Source organism: Pongo abelii, chromosome 1 (assembly GCF_028885655.2).
Source record: "Pongo abelii isolate AG06213 chromosome 1, NHGRI_mPonAbe1-v2.0_pri, whole genome shotgun sequence".
In the NCBI taxonomy this organism is placed as follows: domain Eukaryota; kingdom Metazoa; phylum Chordata; class Mammalia; order Primates; family Hominidae; genus Pongo; species Pongo abelii.
Window position 1 is genome coordinate 11,727,266 of NC_071985.2, and position 26,235 is coordinate 11,753,500.

General features: G+C 39.3%; 1 protein-coding gene across 1 annotated transcript in view; it reads right to left on the reverse strand.

The window, feature by feature from the left end:
• Positions 1-26,235, reverse strand: part of RYR2 (ryanodine receptor 2) — a 786,704-nt gene that overhangs the window by 322,998 nt on the left and 437,471 nt on the right. Inside the window, exons 16-22 of the mRNA XM_054561059.1 lie at positions 21,728-21,846; positions 20,551-20,684; positions 16,897-17,138; positions 12,762-12,954; positions 10,048-10,363; positions 6,842-6,946; positions 2,185-2,288 (exon numbers count right to left, since the gene is read on the reverse strand). Of these exons, the coding sequence (XP_054417034.1) occupies positions 2,185-2,288; positions 6,842-6,946; positions 10,048-10,363; positions 12,762-12,954; positions 16,897-17,138; positions 20,551-20,684; positions 21,728-21,846 (1,213 nt within the window). The remainder of the gene's footprint in view (positions 1-2,184; positions 2,289-6,841; positions 6,947-10,047; positions 10,364-12,761; positions 12,955-16,896; positions 17,139-20,550; positions 20,685-21,727; positions 21,847-26,235) is intronic.

The window sequence follows — 26,235 nt, forward strand, 5'->3', positions numbered from 1 at the left end:
GAAGACCCTAAGCTCAATCTTATGCCTAATGTGTTTACTTACATGATAATCTGCATCCTTGAGGATATAGAGTTACACATCACTTAACAATGGGGATACACTCTGAGAAATGGGTCTTTAGGCGATTTCATCATTATGTGAACATTATAGAGTATATTTGTACAAACCTAGATCATAGAGCCTACTACACATCTAAGGTATACGATATAGCCTATTGCTGCTAGGCTACAAACTTGTACATGTTACTTCACCAAATACTGTAGACAGTTGTAACACAATGGTAAGTATTTGGGTATCTAAATATAGAAAAGGTAGTGCGTTGCATTAGGATGTTATGACAACTATGAGGTCGTAAGTGACAGGAATTTTTCAGCTCCATTATAATCTCATGGCCAGCATCATATATGCAGTCCATCATTGAGTCAAGCACTGTTAGGCAGCTCATGACTATATATATACCTGAGCCCAAATTCTAGAATTTGAAATGCGGTTTAAATTTTATGTTCCGGGTCCCTGGTAAAATAATTTCAGTGGAAATAACTCCTTACTATTCTTAACGAAACTGAAACAAACAAAAAGGACTATAGTTTTGTACATAATATAAAAACATATCAGGATAAGTGACCTATTTGAACAAATCCAGTTCTATAGGACATCAAGGATGGAAAGAGGTCAAGAGTAAAGTTACCGGCTTTGCAAAAATATTCTGTTTACTTTTCTATATCAAAATTTGAAATTATATTCCTTCCTTTATTCCATTTCAGTCCCATTATTCTGTCTGCAAAGGTAAGGGGCAAAATCAAGAGGTCAACTGGCAACAATCACTAAAAAGCAAATTTGCCTTTACTGGGTGATATAAAATACTCTACAGTAGCTTTTCTCAAAATATGTGCTCAGGCTGGATGCAGTGGCAAGCTCCTGTAGTCCTAGATACCCAGACTGGGCCAGAGAATCACTTGAACCCAGGAGTTGGAGGCTGCAGTGCGCCATGATCAAGCCTGTGAATTGCCATTGCTCGCCAGCCTGGGCAACATAGTAAGACTCTGGCTCCTTTTAAATTTATTTTTATTACTATTATTTTTGAGACAGGGTCCTGCTCTGTCGTCCAGGCTGGAGTGCAGTGGCGTGATCACAGCTCACTGGAGCCTCAATCTCCCAGGCTCAATCCATCCTCCCACCTCAGCCTCCAAGTAGCTGGGACTACAGGTGTGCGCCATTATGCCCAGATAAGTTTTATATTTTTGTTGACATGCGGTCTCACTACGTAGCCCAGGATGGTCTCAAACTCCTGGGCTCAAGCCATCTACTGGCCTTCGCCTCCCGAAGGGCTGGGATTACAGGCATGAGCCACTGTGCCCGGCTGACTTTGGCTCCTTAAAAAACTAAAACAAAACCAAAGATATGTTACTCAGAGAAATAGTCCTCATAGGTGTGCTCTGAAAAGAGGCTGCTATGGTCAAATCGGTTTAGGAAATACCATATACTGACTTCACTCCAAAGTTCTGAAAAGTCCATCAGCAAAAAATTTTAAATTATTTAACTCTTTGAATTTAGCATCTTTTAAATATATTGAATCAGTGCTTCTCAAATTACCTATGGTGAAGAACTAATTTTCTTTTAATATTCGGTCTATTGTGGTTTTTCTGATATAATACAATAAAATTGTTAGAGAAAATTGAATTTTCAAAATGAAGACATATAGGCTATGACCTCACATTTCTTAAACTATTAGATTCAATATATGTAAAATTGCTTCCCTAAATTGGTATAGAAGTTTATAAACACTTACTCTTAATATCTTATTTAGTCACAAACCAGTAACAATTTGTGACTGGCCCAGTCCCGGTCCACAGCCCACATTCTGGGGACCTGTATCCTATCAGATCACAAAATCCTCATCATCCATAATACCCATATACATCTGTAGGACACACTTTGCAAAATACTGATGTAGAACAAGAGGACATAAATTAACAGGGTCAAAGTCTTATTCTCAACAAATACTGATCCAATCCACTTATGCATTATAAAAAGTTCTAGCTGGAATTAAAAATCACTTCACAGCTCAATTAACATATAGCATCAATACCTGTTTTTTTTGTTTGTTTGTTTGTTTTGTTGTTTTGTTTTGTTTTTTTTTTCAGGGAAGGCAGGTTGGAAAATAGAAAAAGTTAAGAAACTCACTTCAGGGTCTCAAGCGACATTTGTAAGTTGTAATTGCGCTCCTGTTCAGGCAGCTTGGAGAACTCCACCAGGCATGGGTGTTGTCTCTTGTTGTCATCTCTAACCTGAAACAGGACAGGAAATTGACATAAAATAGTCTCCAATGCCAGGCACTAGCAATGGAATTCAACTGTGTGATAGAAAGTGGAGGCAGAAGGCAAGAAGAAACACCCAGATCATCACCCCCGCAAAGCTGCCCCCACAACCTCTCAGGCGCAGTGAGTATCTGAGGTCACTGGTAAAAGCTGGCATTATCTTCGTTCCTTCCCTTCTGTTTGACAGAGCTTCCATGAACCCCCGCCATGCAGACTTCTACCCCAGATTCCCATAGGCTCACTCAGTCAGCTCCTTGCAGCATTTGCTTATATAACTTACTTTCTCAGTGAGGTTTACCCTGCCCACTTGCCTAATTAGGACAGTCTGCCTGCCCAGCTTACTCTTTTTTTTTTGGTCCATACACCTTCTAACACATTGGATTTATGGAGTTATTGGGCTATTGTCTGTCTCTGCGAATTAGAAGATCAAAAATGCAAAGATTTGGGTCTGTTTTGTTCTTTGATGTGTCCCAAACATCTTAAACATGCCTGGTATGTCCTAGACACATGTTTTATAAATTGAAATAAATTGAAATAAATCCGGTGTAAGAAGGGTGTGGCAATGACTTAGTTTTAATTCGTAGTAATTTTCCTGTATAGAACCAAACTGATTACAGACATCAATTAACGACAGGACTGACTGACATAAACACTTTGAGGTGGTTCTAGCTGTTCATTTTACCCCTGCACGTTACCTCCTGATCTCACAAATCACCCTACTACCTTTGCAAAATCCATTAGCATCATATGCAGGTGGTTTTTATATTAATCCTTGAAACTGTATATTAGCAATCACATTAAACTAAATGCAAGGTTTTAGGAATGAATTAATGAGAAATATGTTCTCTCTCCTTGCATTAGTAATTAGGTTTGTTATCCTCTCAGAGACCTAAATCACATCGGCATTAATGCCGTGGCAGCACCTAGATGGCAGCCATATGCTGTCAGGGAACAAATTAGTTCATGAGCATCATTACCAGGTCCTATAAATGCCACATGAGAAGGACAGAAACATGAGTGAGCTTTTTTTTTTAAGTCTTCAGCAGTCACCAAGTTAAAAATGATGTATTTATTCCTTTCTTTCTGGTCATCATTACGAATGAACAAGACTTATATAGAATCATATATTAGATATACTTATCTGATTGCAGAACTTTGAAAATGAAATTGAGTTATGTAATTTTACTCTAAACTCTAAATCTCTAACCCTACAAACGAAACATAAAATGAACATTTATAAAATGAATGTGTCTGAACCCAGAAATAATCTCCCCATTTAGGTCATCTCCACTTTGTCTCTACTCTCTATACCAGAATAACCAACACCATCATCTTCTCAAGTGTCTAAATGAAACCAGAAATCTGCGCAGATTCCCTTCCTTCTCCTGCTACATCCCATACGTGAACACCGAAACATCTCCTGTAATCACGTCTCTCTATCCCCACTGCGGGGCTCTGAGTCGCCTCTCACCTGAGGTACCTGTGCCCTGTCCCTGTCTCTCTTCCTGCCTCCAGGCTCTCTGCGTTTCCACATTTACAGCAGAGCTTCTTTTGAAAGCAGACATAAGTCTGTCACCTTCCTGCTAAGCATTTCTCAATGCTCTTTAGCCCCCTACAGAATAAAATCATCTTCTTCCCAAGCCTTTTGTGACACACTTCCTGCATACATGGCCTGGCTTCCCACCTCTTCTCCGCACCACAGCAGAGGTGTCCTCTTGCAACACTGCGCTACTGAAAGGTCATGGCTAATGTCCTGTCTCTTCTGCCTCCTCGCTTTTACACATGCCAGGTCCTCTGCCTACTACACGGTCATGCTTTCTGATTGCCAGCTATATCTTGTACACATCCCTCAGTATGGGATCAAATATTTACCTCCTTCTGGAAGCCTTCCCTGATTTCCCTGGGAAGAGCTAAATATTACTTCTTTACTCTGTAATTGTTTGCCTACCAATCATTCAACTAAATACGAAGCGCCCAGAAGGCAAACACAATACCTTAAAAGCCAAAGTCTTTTCAAAATTGGGTCCCTAGTACTAAACACACCAGGCAAATAGTAGACATACAATAAATGTTAAAGGGACGAATAAATGATCGACAGATCTGCCTTGTTATTCCATAAAATAGGGCCCTTGCACCATACTCCTGGGAAATATATCCCAAAGAAACGATAACTTCTTCAAAAAAAAAAAAAAATCCAACATGCTGGGTAGCTAAGTATAAATTGCTCCAAAGAAAAACATACTTGAATACTTCAAAACCTCATTTAAAATGTTAATGAATTTATGAAATTAGCATAGTAACAGGCACATATCTTAGTCTAGAATAATAGACATCACAAGGTCAAGGATTATAACTACTACACAAAAAGGAGTTTCAGGGAAGGTCTTGGAAAAGAAGCAGACTGCAAATCATACATTAGATGAGAGAACACCTCCTGCACCAGGAAAGGTGCGGGTGCTAACACAACAGCAGCAGACCAAGGGCTCAGTGTCTCCCCCAGAGGTACATCAAGCCCAGTGTTGCCTCAACTGGCCTCAGACCCAGCAAAGGATAACTTGAGTCAATTGCGGGCAAGAAGGCCCTGCGGTACTGTATTATCCTTTAATATTTGAAAACCCGAAGAGTGTCTTGAACATGGCAGGAATGCGATGTATGGTATCAAACAGAACTAAATTTAACTGGAAGAATCAATAATAGTGAGACTATATTTTAGTCAGTTCTTAAAGAAGAAACACACCTAAGGCTCCACTGCAAAACATAATCATTTAGGTGAACTTACTGGGAGTTTGCAATGGAGATCATCCTAGAAGCCCACTGAAATATTTGCTATTACAATATGGGGTTTTGCTGTTTGTTTTACATTTTTTTTTTTTTAATGGAAACTTTTTAAAAAATCTTCCTGGCCTCTAATCATCTTTTCCTATTTTTGAAACTTCTGGAGAATGTTGCCTGTAATTCCTCTGGCAATTGATTACTTACACATTTGTAGCATCTCTCTTCCTACTGACTAATAGATGGTTCAGTCTTTTATTTAGCATTTATACATGTCTTTCAATTTTAAGAATTGATGAGGCCAGGCATGCCTGTAATCCAGCCTGTAATCCCAGCACTTTGGGAGGCTGAGGTGGGCAGATCACCTGAGGTCAGGAGTTCGAGACCAGCCTGGCCACATGGTGAAACTGGTCTCTACTAAAAATACAAAATTAGCCAGGTGTAGCGGTGCATGCCTGTGAAACCAGCTACTTGGGAGGCTGAGGCAGGAGAATCGCTTGAACCCGGGAGGTGGAGTTTGCAGTGAGCCAAGATCACACCACTGCACTCCAGCCTGGGTAACAAGAGCGAAACTCTATCTCAAAAAAATTTAAAAAATTGATGAACGTAGCACAAAACTAGGTACCCAAGTGTTTGTTGGTGTAACAAATGTCTAACTATCATTTTGTTAATAAAAGCATCCCATTTTCTGGTCATGCTTTAGCAAGCCTTACAGTGACTTGCAGTCACTTTCTAAATTCTGTCTTAGAAAACCTTGATTCCAGTCTTGGAGCTGCTACTCACTAGCTATGTGATGCCTGCCAAGGCATTTAGCAACTGTAAGAACTCTCCGCTAGGTCATCACCAGTACAACTGAAATAATAACACAACCCAGTTCACTGTAATGACAATTTGACCTAATAATCTGTATGTGAGAATGCAAAACACTGAATAAATATATAAATATTACTGAGTAGTGTGGAGTATCACATGATACTCCTACTAACATTATATAAAGTATTCTTTATTTAGAGCTCAATGCAATAAACTATGATGGGTAAATACATTAATTTCCATATTCAGTCAGGTATAAGAAAGTGTTACAGCCTTTGGGACACTTAGAATAATATCATACAAATGAAAGTATTACCATGGTTTTGACACAAACAAGTACATGATATACACTAGGATTACACAGGAAGTTGTTTGTTTTAAATCTAAATTTTATTAAGTTGTAAACTAAGATCTTTAGCAAAGTATCATTTAGAAGCATGTGCAATCATGATTTCTCAGTCTTCATTCTACCTGTGAAACCCACTAGGAACGTTTGCCCACAGGTCTCCGCTTTTACACACAATTGGAACTGAAAGAAAAGAAACATCAGCAAGAGAAAAGTAAATTGCCTTCTTTTCATTTTCAGTTTTCACTTTCAATTTCACTGAGATTTTTTAAGTGGCTTAAAAATCAATGCCTATTATCTATCTGTATATGTTAACCTTGATTTGAAAATATAACTTTCAGCCCAGAGACTGATAACTTTCCATTGTCTAGGCAATTAGACCATCCTTCAGTGAACCTGCCAATAATGCCTGTCAGCCCCATTAACTACAATAATGTAGTAAGGCAAAACTGCACAAAAACTAATGTGTAGGGGGAAAAAAATCAATCCAACTAACTGATTGATGTCACCCCATAGCAGGAAAAGGCAAAAAAATTATGTTTTCAGAAAGATGTATTCACAGAATCTGAAAGTAAATTTCAAAATTACGTACCGGACCATACTGCCAGCCAAGCTCAATTTTATTCATAACCCAGAGTTCATGGATATTCTCTGCCAGTTTTTCTCTTATTCTTTCTAGATGAGGAGGCAACACAATCTAAAATTTACAAAAAGAAAAAAGACACGTCAGAAACAAATGCAATAAGATGCAGTGCCAATGGCCTTCACTGCAAATTGAACTAAATAAAACTGCCTCATAAACCAGTAATCATAGGACAAAGTTCTAAGCCATCTATTTCACGACATTCTTTTTTTTTTTCCCCTGAGACGGAGTCTAGCTCTGTCGCCCAGGCTGGAGTGCAGTGGCACGATCTCGGCTCATTGCAAGCTCCGCCTCCCGGGTTCACTTCATTCTCCTGCCTCAGCCTCCCGAGTAGCTGGGACTACAGGCAACCGCCACCACGCCTGGCTAATTTTTTGTATTTTTAGTAGAGACAGGGTTTCACCGTGTTAGCCAGGATGGTTTCGATCGCCTGACCTCGTGATCCGCCCGCCTTGGCCTCCCAAAGTGCTGGGATTACAGGTGTGAGCCACCGCACCCAGCCTTCATGACATTCTTTAAATAAATTTTGGACTTTTTTTTGACAACTTAGGTTTCCAAATCAATTTATGAGGCACCAAAAGATAAATAAATAAATAAAAGGAGTGTTGGTGGGGACAACCGAAAGATGTTTAATGGATATGGGGCTACTACCAAGGAATGTATGACTTAAAATGAGAAATCACCCCAAAGCTCTTACACCAACTGGGCCAGCATTCATAAGCCAGGGTAAAGGCAATTCAGTGCCCACATTATAGTCCATCGGATCTTTGAGCATGTAAATGTCTGACTAGTGATTAATGTCTTCCCCTACACTCTACTCTGTTACTGTTAGTGGTTTCTAAATATAAACTTCACAGAAAAGAAACAAAATCTTTACACGTTCCCATTAAAAGAAAGAAATTGAATGCTCATAAAAACCCAAGGTAAGGGACTGGTTGTTTACGTCTTGATTAAGCACTTCTGTGTGACCCCACAGCTAGTTTTGCAACACATAGAGTGGGCAAATGACCACAATGCCCAATGACGAGGTGGCATTCCCACGGGAAGCAGGTGATAATTGTTTCCTTTCCCTGATAGAGGTTATCTGGGTCTCAGGTAATCCTTAAGGTTCTACCATGATATCATCTAGTTGTTCATTTCTAGTCTCCCAGATCTTTTTTCCTATAAACTTAGGTTGCACTATACACATCCTCCCACCTTTTAGCAATAGGCAATGCAAACCGAATTTTGGCCATGAACAATGTTTGCATGTTTATTTTAACAACATGATATAAAAAGGGGGAACAAGAAATACGATTTGAGGAGCTAAAAATCTGACTGCTAAGCAACTGAAGCTTCGGAGGCATGGTATTAATTCAACTTCAGACTTTGGAAGCAATGTCTTTGATCTTTAAAAACTAAGAAACAAACTTTGAATATCTAACCAACCTCACTGAAGCTACTTCACCATCAATATAAATCGATATTTAATTCATGGCCAACCTCAGAACACCATTACATCTATGAACCAGAAAAAGAGGAACAACAGCTAACATTTGTTGGGTGACTATTTGCCAAGTAATATGGTATCTATTAACTATGACAAATATACTCTAAGCATCCCAATAAAGAAGGTGAGCAGCTCCCCTAAGGGAAGACTACTTGATGCCAGGCACTTTGACTCTAGAGTTCATGATCTTAATCTATACCCAAGATAAAAGTCAGTTAAATATCTTCCAAATAAGTGTATCGAAGAAGGAAATTAGAAGAAATTGAAAACTCCATGTTTCCTATACAGCATCCTCATCTTTCTCTATATTCTCCTTAGATTCTCACAGGAGTGTGAACCCTATTGTGAACTGCGCACTCCTTATGAGACTCTAACTAATGCCTGATGATGTGAGAGAGAACAGTGTCATCCCAAAGCCGTCTCCACCTTCAACCCCAGCCCACCGGCTCGTGGAAAAATTGTCTTCCAGGAAACCGGCACCTAGTGCCAAAAAGGTTAGGGGCTTAAGAACTACACTCTAAGATCAGTGTGTGTCACATCTGTATGCTATTACTTCAAGTGCAGTACATTACCCCAGATATTAAATCATCTGAACATTATTATACCTTAAAATTTCTTGTACTATTTTTGTCACTAAGTTCCACCTGTTGCTATTATTGCCTATTTTTAAAAGTATTGTCAGGCCTCTGAGCCCAAGCCAAGCCATCGCATCCCCTGTGACTTGCACATATAAATCCAGATGGCCTGAAGTAACTGAAGATCCACAAAAGAAGTAAAAATAGCCTTAACTGATGACGTTCCACCATTGTGATTTGTTTCTGCCCCACCCTCACTGATCAATGTACTTTGTAATCTCCCCCACCCTTAAGAAAGTTCTTTGTAATTCTCCCCACCCTTGAGAATGTACTTTGTGAGATCCACCCCTGCCCACAAAACATTGCTCCAAACTCCACCGCCTATCCCAAAACCTATAAGAACTAATGATAATCCACCACCCTTTGCTGACTCTCTTTTCGGACTCAGCCCACCTGCACCCAGGTGATTAAAAGCTTTATTGCTCACACAAAGCCTGTTTAGCAGTCTCTTCACACAGACGCGCATGAAAAGTATAATATGCACTTTATAAACTAAGTAATATTAATTATTTTAATAAAACTTTAAAGACAACCTTGCACAGTGTTTTTAACACCTCAGGTTGTAATCTGTTCATACATTAGGGAAATCAGTTTATTGGGTTGGGAAAACTACTTAAAACATAGAATAGAGGCCGGGCACAGTGGCTAATGCCTATAATCCCAGCATTTTGGGAGGCCAAAGCAGGTCGATCACCTGAGGTCAGGAGTTCAAGACCAGCCTGGCCAGTGTGATGAAACCCCATCTCTACTAAAAATACAAAAATTAGCCAGGTGTAGTGGTGGGCACCTGTAATCCCAGCTACTTGGGAGGCTGAGACAGGAGAATCGCTTGAACCCAGGAGGCAGAGGTTGCAGCGAGCCGAGATTGTGCCACTGCACTCCAGCCTGGACAACAGAGCAAGACTCCATCATCACAACAACAACGACAACAAAAACATAGAATAGAAAATGAGTGAGTGGACATGGTAAAGGTAAGCGTTATTTTATGAGACTCATTTCAGTCCTACATGTCAACTGTACAACTGTATTACCGTGAAATCCATTCCTATGGGCTGTGGTCCAAGTGTAAAGTCACTGTGTGTCAGAATGACTGCAATACCGGCGATTGCCATTCGAGTGGATCTTGGTACCTGGCTGGTATCCACAGGGATCGGTGTGAAGGCAGCTTGCGTCAGGGAAACTGTGGGGCCCAGCAGGTCACGTGTGTAAGTTCTTTCTTGCTTGTACTCTCGGCTGTGTTCCACTTTCAACTTTTCTTTTGGCAGAACAGCTTCATAACAAGGAGCATACCCAGGTGGAGGAAGAAATTTGAATTCTCCATGTCGCCCCCCAAGCAGAAAGCGTACTCTAAAAAGGATGCATGTTACAGTCAATTTTATCCCTGGTGTACATTAAAGTTTTCTAATTACAAAATCTTAGGGAAAAATTATTAGTACAAAAGTATTTTATCAGAAGCCACATTTTCCCCTAAGTACCATCATAATGTGATCACCTTAGAATTCAAGGACCTCTAATTGTAAAAGGTAAAACATGAGGACATCATATTCATCAAAAGAGAAAACCTGCTTAAGTTAATGGGTCAGTGAAGACATCACCTGCTGGAGAAGTAACCAAAAGCACATGCACCACATTCTTATAGGAATGAAGTGCGTGTCCGTAATAACTGGTCATTTAATGTACCAAAGTACCCATGTAATTGACAGATAAAGAAAAGACCTGATCTAAATATCTATATGCTTAAAATTACAGGACTTAACAAGGACGGAGAGGAAAAACCAGTCACTTTTCTTTTCTTTTTTTTTTTTAGATTCTTTTTTCACTTTCTTGGTCACTTTTCAATGTCCAATTTCCTAATGAAATTCTCTAAAGCAGGGGTCCCCAACCCCCAGGCCACGATAGGTACCAGTCTGCGGCCTGTTAGGAACCAGGCTGCACAAGGAAGGAGGTGAGCTGTGTGGGCACGAGAGCATTACCGCCTGAGCTCTGCCTCCTCTCAGCTCAGCAGCGGCCTTAGATTTTCATAGGAGTGCGAACCCTATTGTGAACTGTGCCTGTGAGGGATCTGGGTTGCTCATTCCCTATGAGAATCGAACTAATGCCTGATGATCTGAGCTGGACCAGTTTCATCCTGAAACCATCCCCACCTTCAACCCCAGCCCTGGCCCGTAGAAAAATCGTCTTCCACAAAAGCGGTGCCTAGGGCCAAAAAGGCTGGGGACTGCTGCTTTAAAGGAGATTTTGATGTCACTTCAACTTGAAGAAAGCAGGTAACCTTATTGCTAATTGTTTATCAATTTCAACAACAAAAAAGAACTCACTAAAATCTTTTATATTCTGCTTATTTAAGCAAAACTATTTTAATCTGAGTTCCACTGAACAACAGATTAAACAGTTAAATGATATCTATTTCCTGGGGCTCTCGGGTTTACAAAAATAAATTTAAATTTTTCATTTTCCTTGTAATTCTTTTTTGTGTGTGTGTCAAGGTCTCACTCTGTTGTTCAGGCAGGGGTGCAGTGACACAGTCACAGGTTACTACAGCCTCCAACTCCTGGGTTCAAGTGATCCTCCCAACTCAGCCTCCCAAGTAGCTAAGACTACAGGCATACAAAACTAGGTGCTAATTAAAGAAACAAAACAAAACAAAACAAAACAAAACAACTTTTGCAGAGATAGGGTCTCACTGTGTTGACCAGGTTGGTCACAAACTCCTGACCCTAAGCAGTACTTCCACCTCAGCCTCCCAAAGTGCTGGGATTACAGGTGCAAGCTACTGCACCTGGCCGTAATTCTTTTTCTAATTTGTGTATCAGGTCTAGTCCAAAAAAATAAATAAAAGCAAAGAAAAGTGAGGAAAAATAAAAATGTTAAAACATTCCAGAAGTTTATAGAAACATAATTTGTATAAATACATCAGAAAAAGTAAGTGGTACGTGGATAGCTAATATTTATGATTACTCTGTTCCTTCTTCAATATGATGCTTTTGTAACTAGGAATTACTCCTGGGAGAATTATAACTAAAAGAATAACTAAAACAAAGGGAGTCCTTCTAAGTGTACAGGTGTGTGTGTGTATAAAAATAAACGACAGAGTAGTTACTTATTATAACAGACCATCATCTATTAAAGTTTCATTTGCAGAACTACAATGGATTATCACTTTAATTTGTTTCCCTCTGGTAATAGCAAAAAAGGAAAGAGTGTGAGGAAACCATCTTGGCACTATTGACCATGGGCGAAGAATAAAGGAATAAAGAGAATAAAGGTGGAGAGGAACACTGAAGAAAGCCATCTGGGCCTCATCAACAAAAAGGATACTTAATTTCTATTGAAATAAGGGGATGTGCAATGGGGTGAGGAACTACGTCTTAAAAAAGGAAAATGAATGAAAATATAAGAAAATAAGCAGTATTTTTTTAAACAGGCTTGCTCATTTCATCTACATAAATGAACCAAAAAAAAAAAAAAAAAAAAAACACCTTGAAATAGTTCAGAACCCTGGTTTGAGGGAGACTGCCCACATCTAAACACTGTGGGATCTGTAAACAAAGCATTCAGCCTTGCATGATGCCCATCTTAGGTGAGCCTTACCTCCTCCTTCAAGGCATAGGCAAAATGCGCAGAGGACAGGTGCCCAGGAGAGACAAACAATGGTTAGAGAAGCAGGGCAATGGCAGTGCAGAGTCTTCTGTGGAGGTAGGAGAAATGAGAAAGGAAAGAGACCAAAAAACATAGACATACTAACTTTATTCCTGCAGAGAAACTAACGACTGGAAAGAAGAGGCCATCGATGTTGAAATTCTCAAACATTCCTTGAACAGGCTGTCCATTAATTCGGAACGAGATGCTTGGGGCACTCAGATCTAAACAGCAACTGATGACATCATCAGTTCTTAACAGATGTTGGTTTGGTGAGCTTACAGTACGAGCAATACAACCTATTGGGGGGAAAAACATTAAGGAAGGTCATGTATTTTTTATTTCAGAGAATCAGCTTCAGAGCCAAAGTCAAAAGATTTGAATAGGTAGTGACAAACCAATGCACAACATCAGAAGGAATAAATCTTGAATGTAAACGCGTGTTACATGTTAAACTCTTTGTCAAAAAAAAAAAAAAAGATTATTTCAGGAGTCAGGCTGCTACTTATATTGTAAAATGGACCTTCTGATACACAGAAATTTCTGCATGTAGATGGATGGCAACTGATCCAGAAATTGTCTAAGAGCAGATTATAATGATGTCAAAGGAACATCTCCAGGGACTTCAAATAGCTACCTTACCATCTACTACTTGTAAGACCATAACCAAATTACTTAACCTCTCTTAATTTGGATGTCTTATAAACAGAACACCAAATACCATCACCTTGTTTAGTTATTTTGATGATTAATGTTTTACAAGTAACAGAGTCTCAGGCACAGCAGGTACTTCATGTCAGTCCCTTTTTCAAATGCTAAACTCCCTTTGTTCTATCAATTTAAAATAAAAATACATAAAGATAACAAAAGCAGAAAATATGATCATTCATTCCTGCAGCACATTGTTTATTGTGAGATAACTATAGGCCAATTGGCCTATAGTTTTGCATTTATTTCACACAAGATCTTGGTTGGCTTCTTAAGTAAAGCAGGATATAACTGGAGGTGTGAAAATGATATTGGATAAATGTTATTTCTTGCCCCGGCAAGACCAACCTATGGTCTAAGCCCATTCCTGATTCTAAGAACTCCTTTGCTAATTAGTCCCAAGAGCATCTGCTTCTCACTGCACACCAGAAGAAAAGAAGGTAAGGTCCTCCCAAACACACATGCTCACAAACATAAACAAAACCTTCAATTTGAGCAAAGACAGAAACATACTTTGTGATACATGCTTTGTATTTTTAATGTTTCTTTTTATTTCTAGCATGCCAATATCTCTACCAAGGACATATTTGAAATGCCAGTAGTAGAGAATACCTATTTTTTTTAATGTGGACACTTTTTATTTTACCAATATTCAAATTCACAGGCAATAAATTCACTATCAAGTGTCTCTTCTAGAATTCCCTGAATATAATAAAGGCAGCTTTTTAAAAAAATCATATAAAAGCAATGCAGAAAAAGGTCTAGTTTCTTGTTTGTACCAAGATTTGTAGCTAATAGCAATGTTATTTACAAGATATCTATTATAATCAAATATATTTTTCACTTTGAGGGATATGATAGCTTTATTGATCCTGTATTAGAAACCTGTACCCATCTTTCCTGTACATTCCTCCACACTAATTCTATATTTAAATTCTCTCAAAGCACCAAGATTTTTTATCCTTTTGGTCCTCTCAAACACCTGGGACCTGGATTCCCAAAATCCAGTTCTGCATTGACAGAGAGGAAATGCAGCAACACCACAAAGCTTAAATTGAAGAGAAGAAATGAAGACACAGCTAAAAACTTTTGCTTATGAGCCCAATCCTTGTTCCAAGAAATACTGCCACTCTCCAATTACAAAATGTTAAGTGGCAGAGAATGTGCTCTATCCTGGAAATCACTGACATTTGATACTTTAAATTGTACATCAACCATTAAGAAGAAGACAGGACAATGACCCCCAAGAAGGTTATCTGTTACTATGAATTCAAGTTTCATAACTCACATTCCAACTAATTTAGATTTGTCTTCATTAATTACGAATCTAAAATAAGCAAAGCATTTAATAGACCCCTAGTGGCTTGAGAGAAAACACTTTTCAACTATAGGCATGATATGATACATATTTTCTTGCCATTTTAAAAAATTGAATAAAATTTCAAGGTGCTTTTCTCCTGAAATTCCACTGCCTACCATCCTTTCTGGTACATGTCCACAGATTCACTAAAATTTTTTTTTGTTCTTATTGTTCTATTTAACAGACACTTTGTAATAAAAGGCATAATGCATACAATTCAATTCCATAAGAACCAGGTATTGAAAGAAAAAGCTTCAAATTGAATACAAAACAAAAATAGTAAAATATGTTATTATATGGAGAGACTAAATGAAAGCAACTTGGCACTGTCGATCAATTTTTTTTTAAATTTAATGTCTGTGTAATGGGTAAACAAGTTAACATGTTTCATTTATTCATTTGAGTACTTATTTCCTGCAGAGCAATACCAGGAGCTAGAGAGAGAGAGGGTAATAGTATCTAAAGGATTATAGTTAAAACATTTTATAACATGGGCATTAGCCCTATTTTGTGTTTAATAGGTCTTCTGAAATTAGGGCTCTTTCTCTCTGGTTGGTCAGCAGGACAATTTTCCTATGGGAACAAGGCACTGCGACTATGGTCTGGCTGGCACAGGTCGCCTTTGTACAAACCGGTCTACAGTACTGTGAGGACTCCAACCACATTCCTCAGAGGTTAGATGAAACATGCAAAACACAGCTTCAAACCCATAAATATATATATGCCTTTTATGTACTCACAAAAATTAAAAATTGAGGCTGGGTACGGTGGCTCACACTTGTAATCCCAGCACTTTGGGAAGCGGAGGCAGGCAGATCACTTGAGACCAGGAGTTCAAGATGAGCCTGGCCAACATGGTGAAACCCCGACCCTACTAAAAATATATAAAAATTAGCCGGGCGTGGTGGTGCAAGCCTGTAGTCCCAGCTACTCAGGAGGCTGAGGCACGAGAATCACTTCAACCCGGGAGGCGGAGGCTGCAATGAGCCAAGATTGCACCACTGCACTCCAGCCTGAGCAACAGAGCAAGACTCTGTCTCAAAAACAAACAAAAAAAAAAATTAAAAATTCACAAACAAAATACAACTTCCTCTCTTCTAGACAACTGAGCTATTGGCACCCAATGAAGAAAGAATTCAGTAAGTATCATTATTAGATACAACTACATGGAATGCTTTTAGATATAAACTCATTAGCATAAAGTCTTAGGTGTAGTTCAATTTATTTCTTATTTTTCATAAGCTTTTAGGCCCATAAAGCATTCATAAACGTCTATCATTTGTACTCCACATGAGGCAAAGTTCAGCTTTATAACTTAAGGTAACTTTCTATATCTTCCATATGCTAAATAATTTATAAACTATGCCAAGATCATACCAGGACTATATTCCAAATGCAGCTTTATTAATATAAGCTTATGTCTGCAGAATCCAGATGAATTTTAACATCTAAAAAATCTACATAATCAAGAGCTAAGCTTTTAAATGGAGCTAACCGAACTCTACTTCTTCATGAATCAGAGAAAATAATATTATTTTTTAATATATAGTATTCATTTTTAATATATACTCAACCATCAAAGCTAAGAGTTGGTAGCTGGTGAAATGACCTATTCCTTTATTTTGAAACCATTTTATACTTCTGAAACAAAGTGTCATTTGTTATGATCTGAGTCCTCATACCACACTTTACAAATTATTGATTTCCCACCATTACATTATCAAACAGAAGGCTGAACTTAGTCTATTTCTTCCCATTATTTTCCAAGGTTTGTTTTTTGTTCTTTTACATTGGCAACTAAAGCTTTAAACATACCAATTAAAACAGAAAACTCAAAAGTTTCTTGCAGTTCATTCATGCTTTGGAATGCACTCTTTAAATACGCAGTATTGTTCCTAAGCAATACACTCTTACATAAATCTACTCTTTAAATACACAGCATTGTTCATAAGCTCGGCAGTCCCTTGGAAATGTCCTATAATTTTAAGTATTTTCTTTTTCCCCTAGTGAAATACTGCTTTTTCCTCAACACTCTTACTCATCATCTCAATGCTAAATTTCTGAATAATTAATACCCTATAGAAGTACCCAATGGAAGCAGCACCAATAGCTTTCAGAAATGCCCAGCAAAAGATCTTCTGGAACACGGTGAAAGAAAATGGATAGCACATACCTGACCAGAGATGAAGGCCATCAAATCCATAGGAGAAGAGATCATCTCCAACACCATTTCCACCCCACTCTTCACCCCCTCCAGGGTAGGGAGAATACCCTTCAGTGGAAGCCCAGCCCACTCGCAGGTGAGTTGCTTCAGCTGTCACAAAGGGCTCTGTGTGGTCCACCATCAATTCATAGTACCATTTCTTATACTGAGCAGAACCTTCACTGACGCCCAGAAAAATATTGGGTCTCATGCTTTAAAGAGACAGGAATCACATGTAAGGAAAGTCCAAACAAACCTTTCATTGTTTTAATTCACATCTCACAATTTTACTTTTGTATTTCATTTAATTTTATTGAGACAGAGTCTTACTCTGTTGCCTAGGCTGAAGCGCAGTCGTGCAATCATAATTTATTGCAGCCACCGTCTCCCAGGCTCAAGTAATCCTCCCACCTCAGCCTCCTGAATAACTGGCACTAAAGGCGAGTGCCACCAAGCCCAACTAATTTTCTTTTTTATTTTTAGTAGAGATGAGGTCTTGCTACGTTGCCCAGGATGGTATCAAATTTCTGAGCTCAAGTGATCCTCCTGCCTCGACCTCCCAAGTGCTGGAATAACAGGCATGAGCCACCGTGCCCAGCCACATCTCACTATTTTAAACATTAGTCATGCTTCTCTAAGATGCCACATATTAAATATATATTTCCTTAATTACTAAAAAATTATTAAAACTACCACTGAGGTAGTACACAGAGAAAGCCAGCTTCACTGTGAACATTCCATCAGCAGTTTTGCTTATGAGATTTCTTGGCAGTGTCACCCAAGGGACTAATGTTATTTTGTCTTAATTCCTCTTCAGCATGTTGTGTATCATTAATCGTATTTAAGTCACAAACTGAGACACTCAGAGCAGACTTTTAGAATTAACGGAGTTATTAGGAATTCTGGACATGGAGAAATTTTCCTAAGCTGAGCTTTGTGTCACATGGGGTATGGGGCTGAGGTAGATCATGTTGTTTATGAAGGAACCAAGGTGACTAATAAGCTTTGTTGTTCATTATGCCTCACTGTGAAGAGAAAAAAATACAACAGTAAGTTGTATTTAATTCCATTTTAGGAGAGGACATATACCCTATGGTAATACTAGGTAGAAATTAATGAAGGTCTCAGAACGTATTACTCATGAACGGCAGGTCTGTTATATAAAGAATCATGAAGGAAATCTTAAATCAATACTGTAAAACAAACAAAAACATAGAAGGTGTTTGGACTTTGCTTCCCAGCTCAGCAGAGGTAACATAATTTAATATGTAATTGATTTATTTTAAAAAGGAGCTCCTCAAAAGGAGCGAAGGAAAAAAACCAGCTGTATCCATTTCCCAACAATTTCCATTTTTCCAGCATAGTGTGGTTGGAAGTGTAGTTGGAAGACCATGGGTTTCCGAGTCAGAGAGAAAATTTGAGCATCCATTTGCTAGCTCCGTAACCTGGCACTAGTTATGAAACCTTGCTCATCCTCCATTTATCCTCCTGGAAAATGGGCTGGTAAACATCTATAAATTTAAGCATGTTGTGAGGATTGAATAATAGAATAAATGTAAAGTCTTTGCCATAGAGTGAATATGCAATAAGTATATATATATTATATATTTTTAAAAAACACATTAGCCAGGTGCAGTGGCTCACACCTGTAATCCCAGCACTTTGGGAGGCTGAGGCGGGTGGATCACGAGGTCAGGTGTTCCAGACCAGCCTGGCCAACATGGTGAAACCCCATCTCTACTAAAAATACAAAAATTAGCTGGGTGTGGTGGTGTGCACCTGTAATCCCAGCTACTCGGGAGGCTGAGGCAGGAGAATGGCTTGAACCCAGGAGGCAGAGGTTGCAGTGAGCAGAGATCGTGCCACTTCACTCCAGCCTGGGTGACAGAGCAAGACTCTGTGTCAAAAAACAAAACACATCATAGAAATACACAACAAACCCCACATTTCTGTTTAAAACAGGATGAAGTTATCAGTTTCTCCAGGCTAGCTGCTAGATACAGTGTGTCAATGTTCCTACTATCACACACAGCATTTTGTTGATCGTAAGCAGTTATTTCTTATCATTTATTTATGTGTTCATTTGGGGGATGTGATGGTTAATATTGAGGGTCAACTTGATTGGATTGATGGATGCAAAGTATTGTTCCTGGATGTGTCTGTGAGGGTGTTGCCAAATGAGATTCACATTTGAGTCAGTGGACTGGGAGAGGCAGACCCACCCTCAATCTGGGTGGGCACCATCTAATCAGCTGCCAGCACAGCTAGAATAAAAGCAGACAGAGGAACGTGGAAAGACTAGACTGGATGAGTTTTCTGTCCTTCATCTTTCTCCCGTGTGGGTGCTTCCTGCCCTTGAATATTGGACTCCCAAGTTCTTCAGCTTTTGGACTCTTGGACTTAGCAGTGGTTTGCCAGGGGCTCTCGGGCCTTCAGCCACAGGCTGAAGGCTACACTTCTGGCCTCCCTACTTTTGAGGTTTTGGGACTCAGACTGGCTTCCTTGCTCCTCAGCTTGCAGACAGTCTATTGTGGAACTTCACCTTGTGATCATGTGAGTCAATACTCCTTAATAAACTCCCTTTCATATATACAGCTATCCTATTCGCCCTGTGCCTCTAGAGAAGCCTGATTAATATAGGGGATAAGAAAGGCAGTGTGGCATGGTGGTTATAAGCTCAGTCTCTGGATTTAGATCTAAGTTCCACTTCCAGTTCCAATTTTTTCATCTATAAATTGTGAATCATAGTGGTTCTTAGGAAAGCACAGACACAAACAGTATAGAATACATGTAAAGCCCTTAGCACCATAGCTGGCACATGGTATTCAATGAACGTTAGGTGCCTTGGAAGTCAGATCTAACTGCAGATGTAGTTTTATTGGTAATTTGCATAATTTATTACATTTTGGACATTCTATTTTTGATGGTACATAGCAGGTACCTCAAAATGATATTGAAGGGGCCAGGCGCAGTGGCTCACGCCTGTAATCCCAGCATTTTGGGAGGCCAAGGCGGGCAGATCACAAGGTCAGGAGTTTGAGAACATCCTGGCTAACACGGTGAAACCCTGTCTCTACTAAAAATACAAAAAATTAGCCAGGCGTGGTGGCGGGCGCCTGTAGTCCCAGCTACTCGGCAGGCTGAGGCAGGAGAATGGCCTGAACCCGGGAGGTGGAGCTTGCAGTGAGCCGAGATTGTGCCACTGCACTCCAGTCTGGGTGACAGAGCAAGACTCCGTCTCAAAAAAAAAGAAAAAAACAATGATATTGAAGGATAGTGTTTTTAGTTACATTCTAAGGAGATGTAAAGCACAATTATGTACAACCATATACCTATACAGTTGTCAGGGTAGTCCTGAAGATGCCAATGGTTATCTATCTATATAGGAATGTGAATAGAAGCTCTTATACATGTGTTTGTGGCAAATCCATATTTTGCTAGGTTCATTTATTATTATCCTATCTGATTGTTAGAGAAAAAGACATATTATTCACTGCAAAAATACATAAAATAATACTATATGGTCTAATTTAAAAAACAGACCATATAGTATCAACTACAGGGCAAGAACATTAATTATTTTATTATGTTACCTGTCAGGTGACATTGTCTGTCTGAATTTACCTGCTGACATGGTTCACAAGACGTGTCTGCAATAACAAATCTCTTCCTGGTAAGAGATTGTCACAGATGAGATGCTGGTTAGAACGGACTGCAACCCCATGGCAAACACAGAGTGAGCACAAGACATCGAGAACCTGAAAAGAGAAATTACTTTCAGCTGATCCTCCCTCCCTCCCTGTTTTTCCTCCCTCCCTCCCTTCCTTCCTTCCCTTCTTGTTTCCTTCCTTCCTTCCTTCCTTCCTTCCTTCCTTCCTTCCTTCCTTCCTTCCTTCCTTCCTTCCAGACACCATCTCACTCTGTCACCCAGGCTGAAATGCAGTAATGCGATCATAGCTCACTGCAGACTTGAACTCCTGGGTACAAAGAATCCTCCTACCTCAGCCTCTATAGGTGCATGCCACCACACCTGGCTAATTTTCTTTTTTTGTAAAGACAGGGTATTGCTATATTACCCAGGTTGGTCTCAAACTCCTGGCCTCAAGCAACCCTCCCATCTTGGATTCCCCAATTACTGCAATGACAGGCATGAGCCAGTGTGCAGTGACTGTCAGCTGATTCTAATTCCCCCTTCAGAATCAAGCATCAGCAGCACTTTTTTACAAAGCAAACACATTCCTCCAGTTACATTTGACTCAGTTATTTAAACATTACAGTAGTTTCCCACTAATTTTCCAACTTTTCTTCATATATAAATTGAGAACTGTTCATGTTCCCACTGATGCTATGAATAAACACTAAAAAATATTACTTGATCATGATTAAGAGATGAAGGCCGGGCACGGTGGCTCATGCCTGTAATCCCAGAATTTTGGGAGGCCAAGGCAGGTGGATCACCTGAGGTCAGGAGCTCAAGACCAGCCTGACCAATATGGTAAAACCCTGTCTCTACTGAAAATACAAAAATTAGCCGGGCATGGTGGCATGCACCTGTAGTCCCAGCCACTTGAGAGGCTGAGACAGGAGAATGCTTGAACCCTGGAGGCGGAGGTTGCAGTGAGCTGAGATCACGCCACTGCACTCCAGCCTGGGCAACAGAGCACGACTGCATCTCAAAAAATAATTAAAAGATGAAAAACACTCCTGAAAATTTTGACACACTTTTTAAAAGTTATTGTATTTAAAAATATATCTAAAAGGATTTGAGAATTCATTCAAGGAAATAAAATAGTTCATTTACCTTGTGATTTCTTCCATGTTTGTCTAAAAGTGAGATAATGGATTTAATATGTCCTTCTTTAATAATATTTAGAGCTTCTGGACTTTCTACTAAAACACAGTGTAAAACTTCCAGAATGCCTAAAGATCAAACAAAGAAAGAGGAAAAAAAACACATGATTAATTGGTGTACAATGACCAGCGTCTTCCTTTTTCTACATATGTGCATTCAGTATAACATGTAATTATCTGTGCTCAATGTGACTGTTACAAGGCACTGTGATAGGTGACAGGTGGTGTTTGGGAGAGGTGACTGATATCCAAAGATGATGACATCACAGTTGAGGGAAGAAAAGGCAAACAACTGAGACGTGGTGTTTAGCAGAGGAAGCAGGTAACGCTACCCGAAGGAGGGAGTAAACAAAGCAACACAGAAGTGGGGCCTTAAGAATACCGTCATGACCATTTTCAGGCTTTCCAGGAAAGGAAGGGCAGTATGTGCATGAATAAAGTCTTGAACCTGGGGCATATCTGGTGTGCCTAATGTATAGAGTGAGTGGGGGAGGGGACAGGTGGGTTAGGGCCAGTTTATGAAGCTTCTTGGCACTGAAAGTGTAATCCTGCAACAATGCATCCTAATCCATGGAGATCATGACATTCTCCTTGAGGTTTATAGTAGACAAGATTTCTTAGTTTGTTAAATAAGAGAAACATGTAAAATAAGACAAAAATAAACAGAAATAACACAATGTATAAAACTGGATTAAAAATCGTGATATTTTTAGGTACTAGCCACCACAAAATATAAAACAGTATATGCCTTTTCTTTAAAGTTTAAAAAGGAAAGAAGAGAAAATAAATTTCATTATCAGAAATTTTAGCGCAAACTTGTAAAGCTAAATGTGTACCTCTGTGTTCATGTTTTCAGAACAAGCTTGCCTTGTCAACAACGGGAATGGATCCCATTCACACCAGTTAGACCCAACATACAGAAAACATCACCTCTAAGAGTTACATAGTATTGGGAAGGGGCCCCAGAGGAACCCTGTGGAAAGGGTCATACATCTCAAATGGAGTTAATATTCTTAGAAAAGAAATACAAAGTTTTACATTTACAAATGTATTATAGAATACAGAAGCAATTCTCTATAGCTGTCACAATCTATATTTGATCCAAGCCCCAATCCATTACAAAATGAGGACTGTTAATGCTAATTTCTTCACTAATGACTTAGTTTGTTAAAATACAAATATATATTCAGCCAAAAGGATTTTGAGTTAAATTTTGGAGCGTTCAAAATCAGCTGCTGTGTTCCAACAATGCGTAACAGTTAAAAATCAAAGACAACAGAAAATAATAATACAAGAGGCTGATGAATTAAAGCAGATCTTTATATAAGTATACTAAAACTGAATACCTTTTTTTTTTTTTGCTATTACTGAAAACGTAGGAACAAAATAAACTCATTCATTCTGTGCTAAAATAAAATCATGGAAATGGAAAAGCATTTTTAATAGACTGGTCATACTATCCTGATGTTTTTGTTTGTTTTCTCCCCATTATTGATTGCTATAGAGCACATGGCTGCCTTTTTATAAAAAATAATTTCAACTTTTATTTTCGATTCAAGGGATACATGTGCAGGTTTGTTACATGGATATATTGCATAATGCTGAGGTTTGCGCTACAATTGATCCCATCAACCAGGTAGTGAGCAAAGCCCAACCAATAGCTAATTTTTCAACCCTTGTTCCCATCCCCCTTCCCCCCACTTAGTAATGCCTAGTCTATTGTTGCTATCTTTATGTCCATGAGTACCCCTTGTTTAGCTCCCACTGTAAGTGATAACACGCTGTATTTGGTTTTCTGTTCCTGCATTAATTCGCTTAGGATAACAACCTCCAGTTGCATCCATGTTGCTGTAAAGGATAACAACCTCCAGTTGCATCCATGTTGCTGTAAAGGACATGGTGTTGCTCTTATTATGGCTGCGTGGTATTCTATGGTCTATATGTACCACATTTTCTTTATCCAATCCATAGTATTTCATGATGCATAGGTACCACATTTTCTTTATGCAGTTCACTGTTGATGGGTACCTAGATTGATTACATGTCTTTGCTATTGTGAATAGTGATGCCATGAACATTTAAGTGCATGTGTCTTTTCAGTAAAACAATTAATTTTCTTTCAGATATATACCCCATAATAGGCTTGCTGGGTCAAATGGTAGTTCTCTGTTAAGTTTTTCGATAAATCTCCAAACTGCTTTCCACGGTGGCTGAACTAATTTACATTCCCACCAACAATGTAAGCCTTTTTTCTTTTTGAGCTGGAGTTTCGCTTTTGTTACCCAGGTTGGAATGCAATGGCACAATCTCAGTTCACTGCAACCTCTACCTCCTGGGTTCAAGCAACTCTCTTGCCTCAGCCTCTGGAGTAGCTGGGATTATGGGCACCCACCACCATGCCCAGGTAATTTTTGTATTTTTAGTAGAGACGGGGTTTCACCATGTTGGCCAGGCTGGTCTCGAACTCCTGATCTCAGGTGATCTGCCCGCCTTGGCCTCCCAAAGTGCTGGGATTACAGGTGTGAGCCACCATGCCCGGCCTGACTTTTTAACAATAGCCAAGAGTGAGTGGTATGAGATGGTATCTCATTGTATTTTTGATTTGCATTTCTGTCTGGTAATTGCAGATGTGGGTAAAATATTTTTCATATGTTTGTTGGCTGCTTGTCTGTCTTCTTTTGAGAAGTATCTGGTTCAAGTCTTTTGACAATTTTTTAATGTGGTTATTTGGCTTTTGATCATTGGGTTATTTAAGTTCCTTATAGATTCTGGATATTAGACACTTGTCAGATGCATACTGCCTATTTTTATAAATAAAATTTTATGGAGTATTCCACGCACCTGCATTTACATACTGTCTATGGCTGCTTTCACACTACAAAGGCAGGGTTGAGTGATTCTAACAGACCTCACGGTCCATGTAGCCTATAATATTAACCGTCTGACTGCTATGGTCTGAATGTTTTCGTCTCCCCAAAATTGACATGTTGAAATCCTAACCCCCAAGGCAATGGTTGTCACGCGTGTCCGTGTGAAGAGTCCACCAACAGGCTTTGTGTGAGCAACAAGGCTGTTTATTTCACCTGGGTGCAGGCGGGCTGAGTCTGAAAAACGAGTCAGCCAAGGGTGGTGGGATTATCATTAGTTCTTATAGGTTTGGGATAGGTGTACAAAGTACATTCTTAAGGGCGGGGGAGAATATTACAAAGTACCTTCTTAAGGGTGGGGGAGAATATATGTATCAGTTAGGGTGGGACAGGAACAAATCACAATGGTGGAATGTCATCAGTTAAGGCTATTTTCACTTCCTTTGTGGATCTTCAGTTGCTTCAGGCTATCTGGATGTACACGTGCAGGTCACAGGGGATATGATTGTTTAGCTTGGGCTCAAAGGCCTGACAATGGTATTAGGAGATGTTCCCCTTGGGAAGGTGATTAGGTCATTAAGGTAGAGCCCTTAAGAATGGGATTAGTGCCTTTATAAAGGAGGCCCCAAGGGAGCTTGCTGTCCCTTCTACCATGTGAGGACGAACTTTCTATGAGAAAGGAGGCCCTCAGGATGCCATATCTGCAGGAGCCTTGATCTTGGACTTCCCAGAATCTAGAACTGTGAGAAATACATTTCTGTTGTTTATAAATCACCCAGTTTATATTTTGCTACAACAGTCCTACTTAACTAAGACACTAGCCTTTTTCAGAAAAAGATTGCCAATCGTGGAATACAATATAACCATTAAGAAAAAAGACCAAGAAGTTAAGACGAAGACCAATAAATTTTCTTGCTAAATAAACACTCATGAAGGCCCATAGAGTGAATAAACTGAATATATTACAAAATACATGACTAGATTTTGGAAGTAAATAGCGTATGTCACAAAGTGCAAAAATGGCTATATGAAAACAAATCCCTGATTTTTCTCCTGTTTAGCCTAGTCTAATAGAAAGCTTTCAGAATTTGGGGTTTAACATTAAAACAGTTTTTTTGTTTTTTAATTCTATCAGGTCAGATCCAATAAATAAACAGTTGAAAAACATTGACCGCTTCTAATTCTATTAATTTTGACAATAAAGTCAGAGAAAACATGTTTTATTTTCAATTTTATTGGAATAAACTGAAATATGCAGGCATATTAGATGGCCAATACCTTAAGAATAACCCTGGTTTATTGGAATAATTTTTTTTTTGAGATAGGATCTTGCTCAGTTGCCCAGGCTGGAGTGCATTGGCACAATCATAGCTCACTGCAGCCTCAAGCTCCTGGGCTTAAGCAATCCTCCCACCTTAGCCTCCTGTAGCCTGCTGAGCAGCTGGGACTATAGGTACATGCCACCATGCTGAGCACCATGCTGAGCTTTTTTTTTTTTTTTTTTTTTTGTAGAGATGAGGATGGTCTCATTATGTTGCCCAGACTGGTCTTGAACTCCTGGGTTCAAGCAATCCTCCCACCGGCCTCCCAA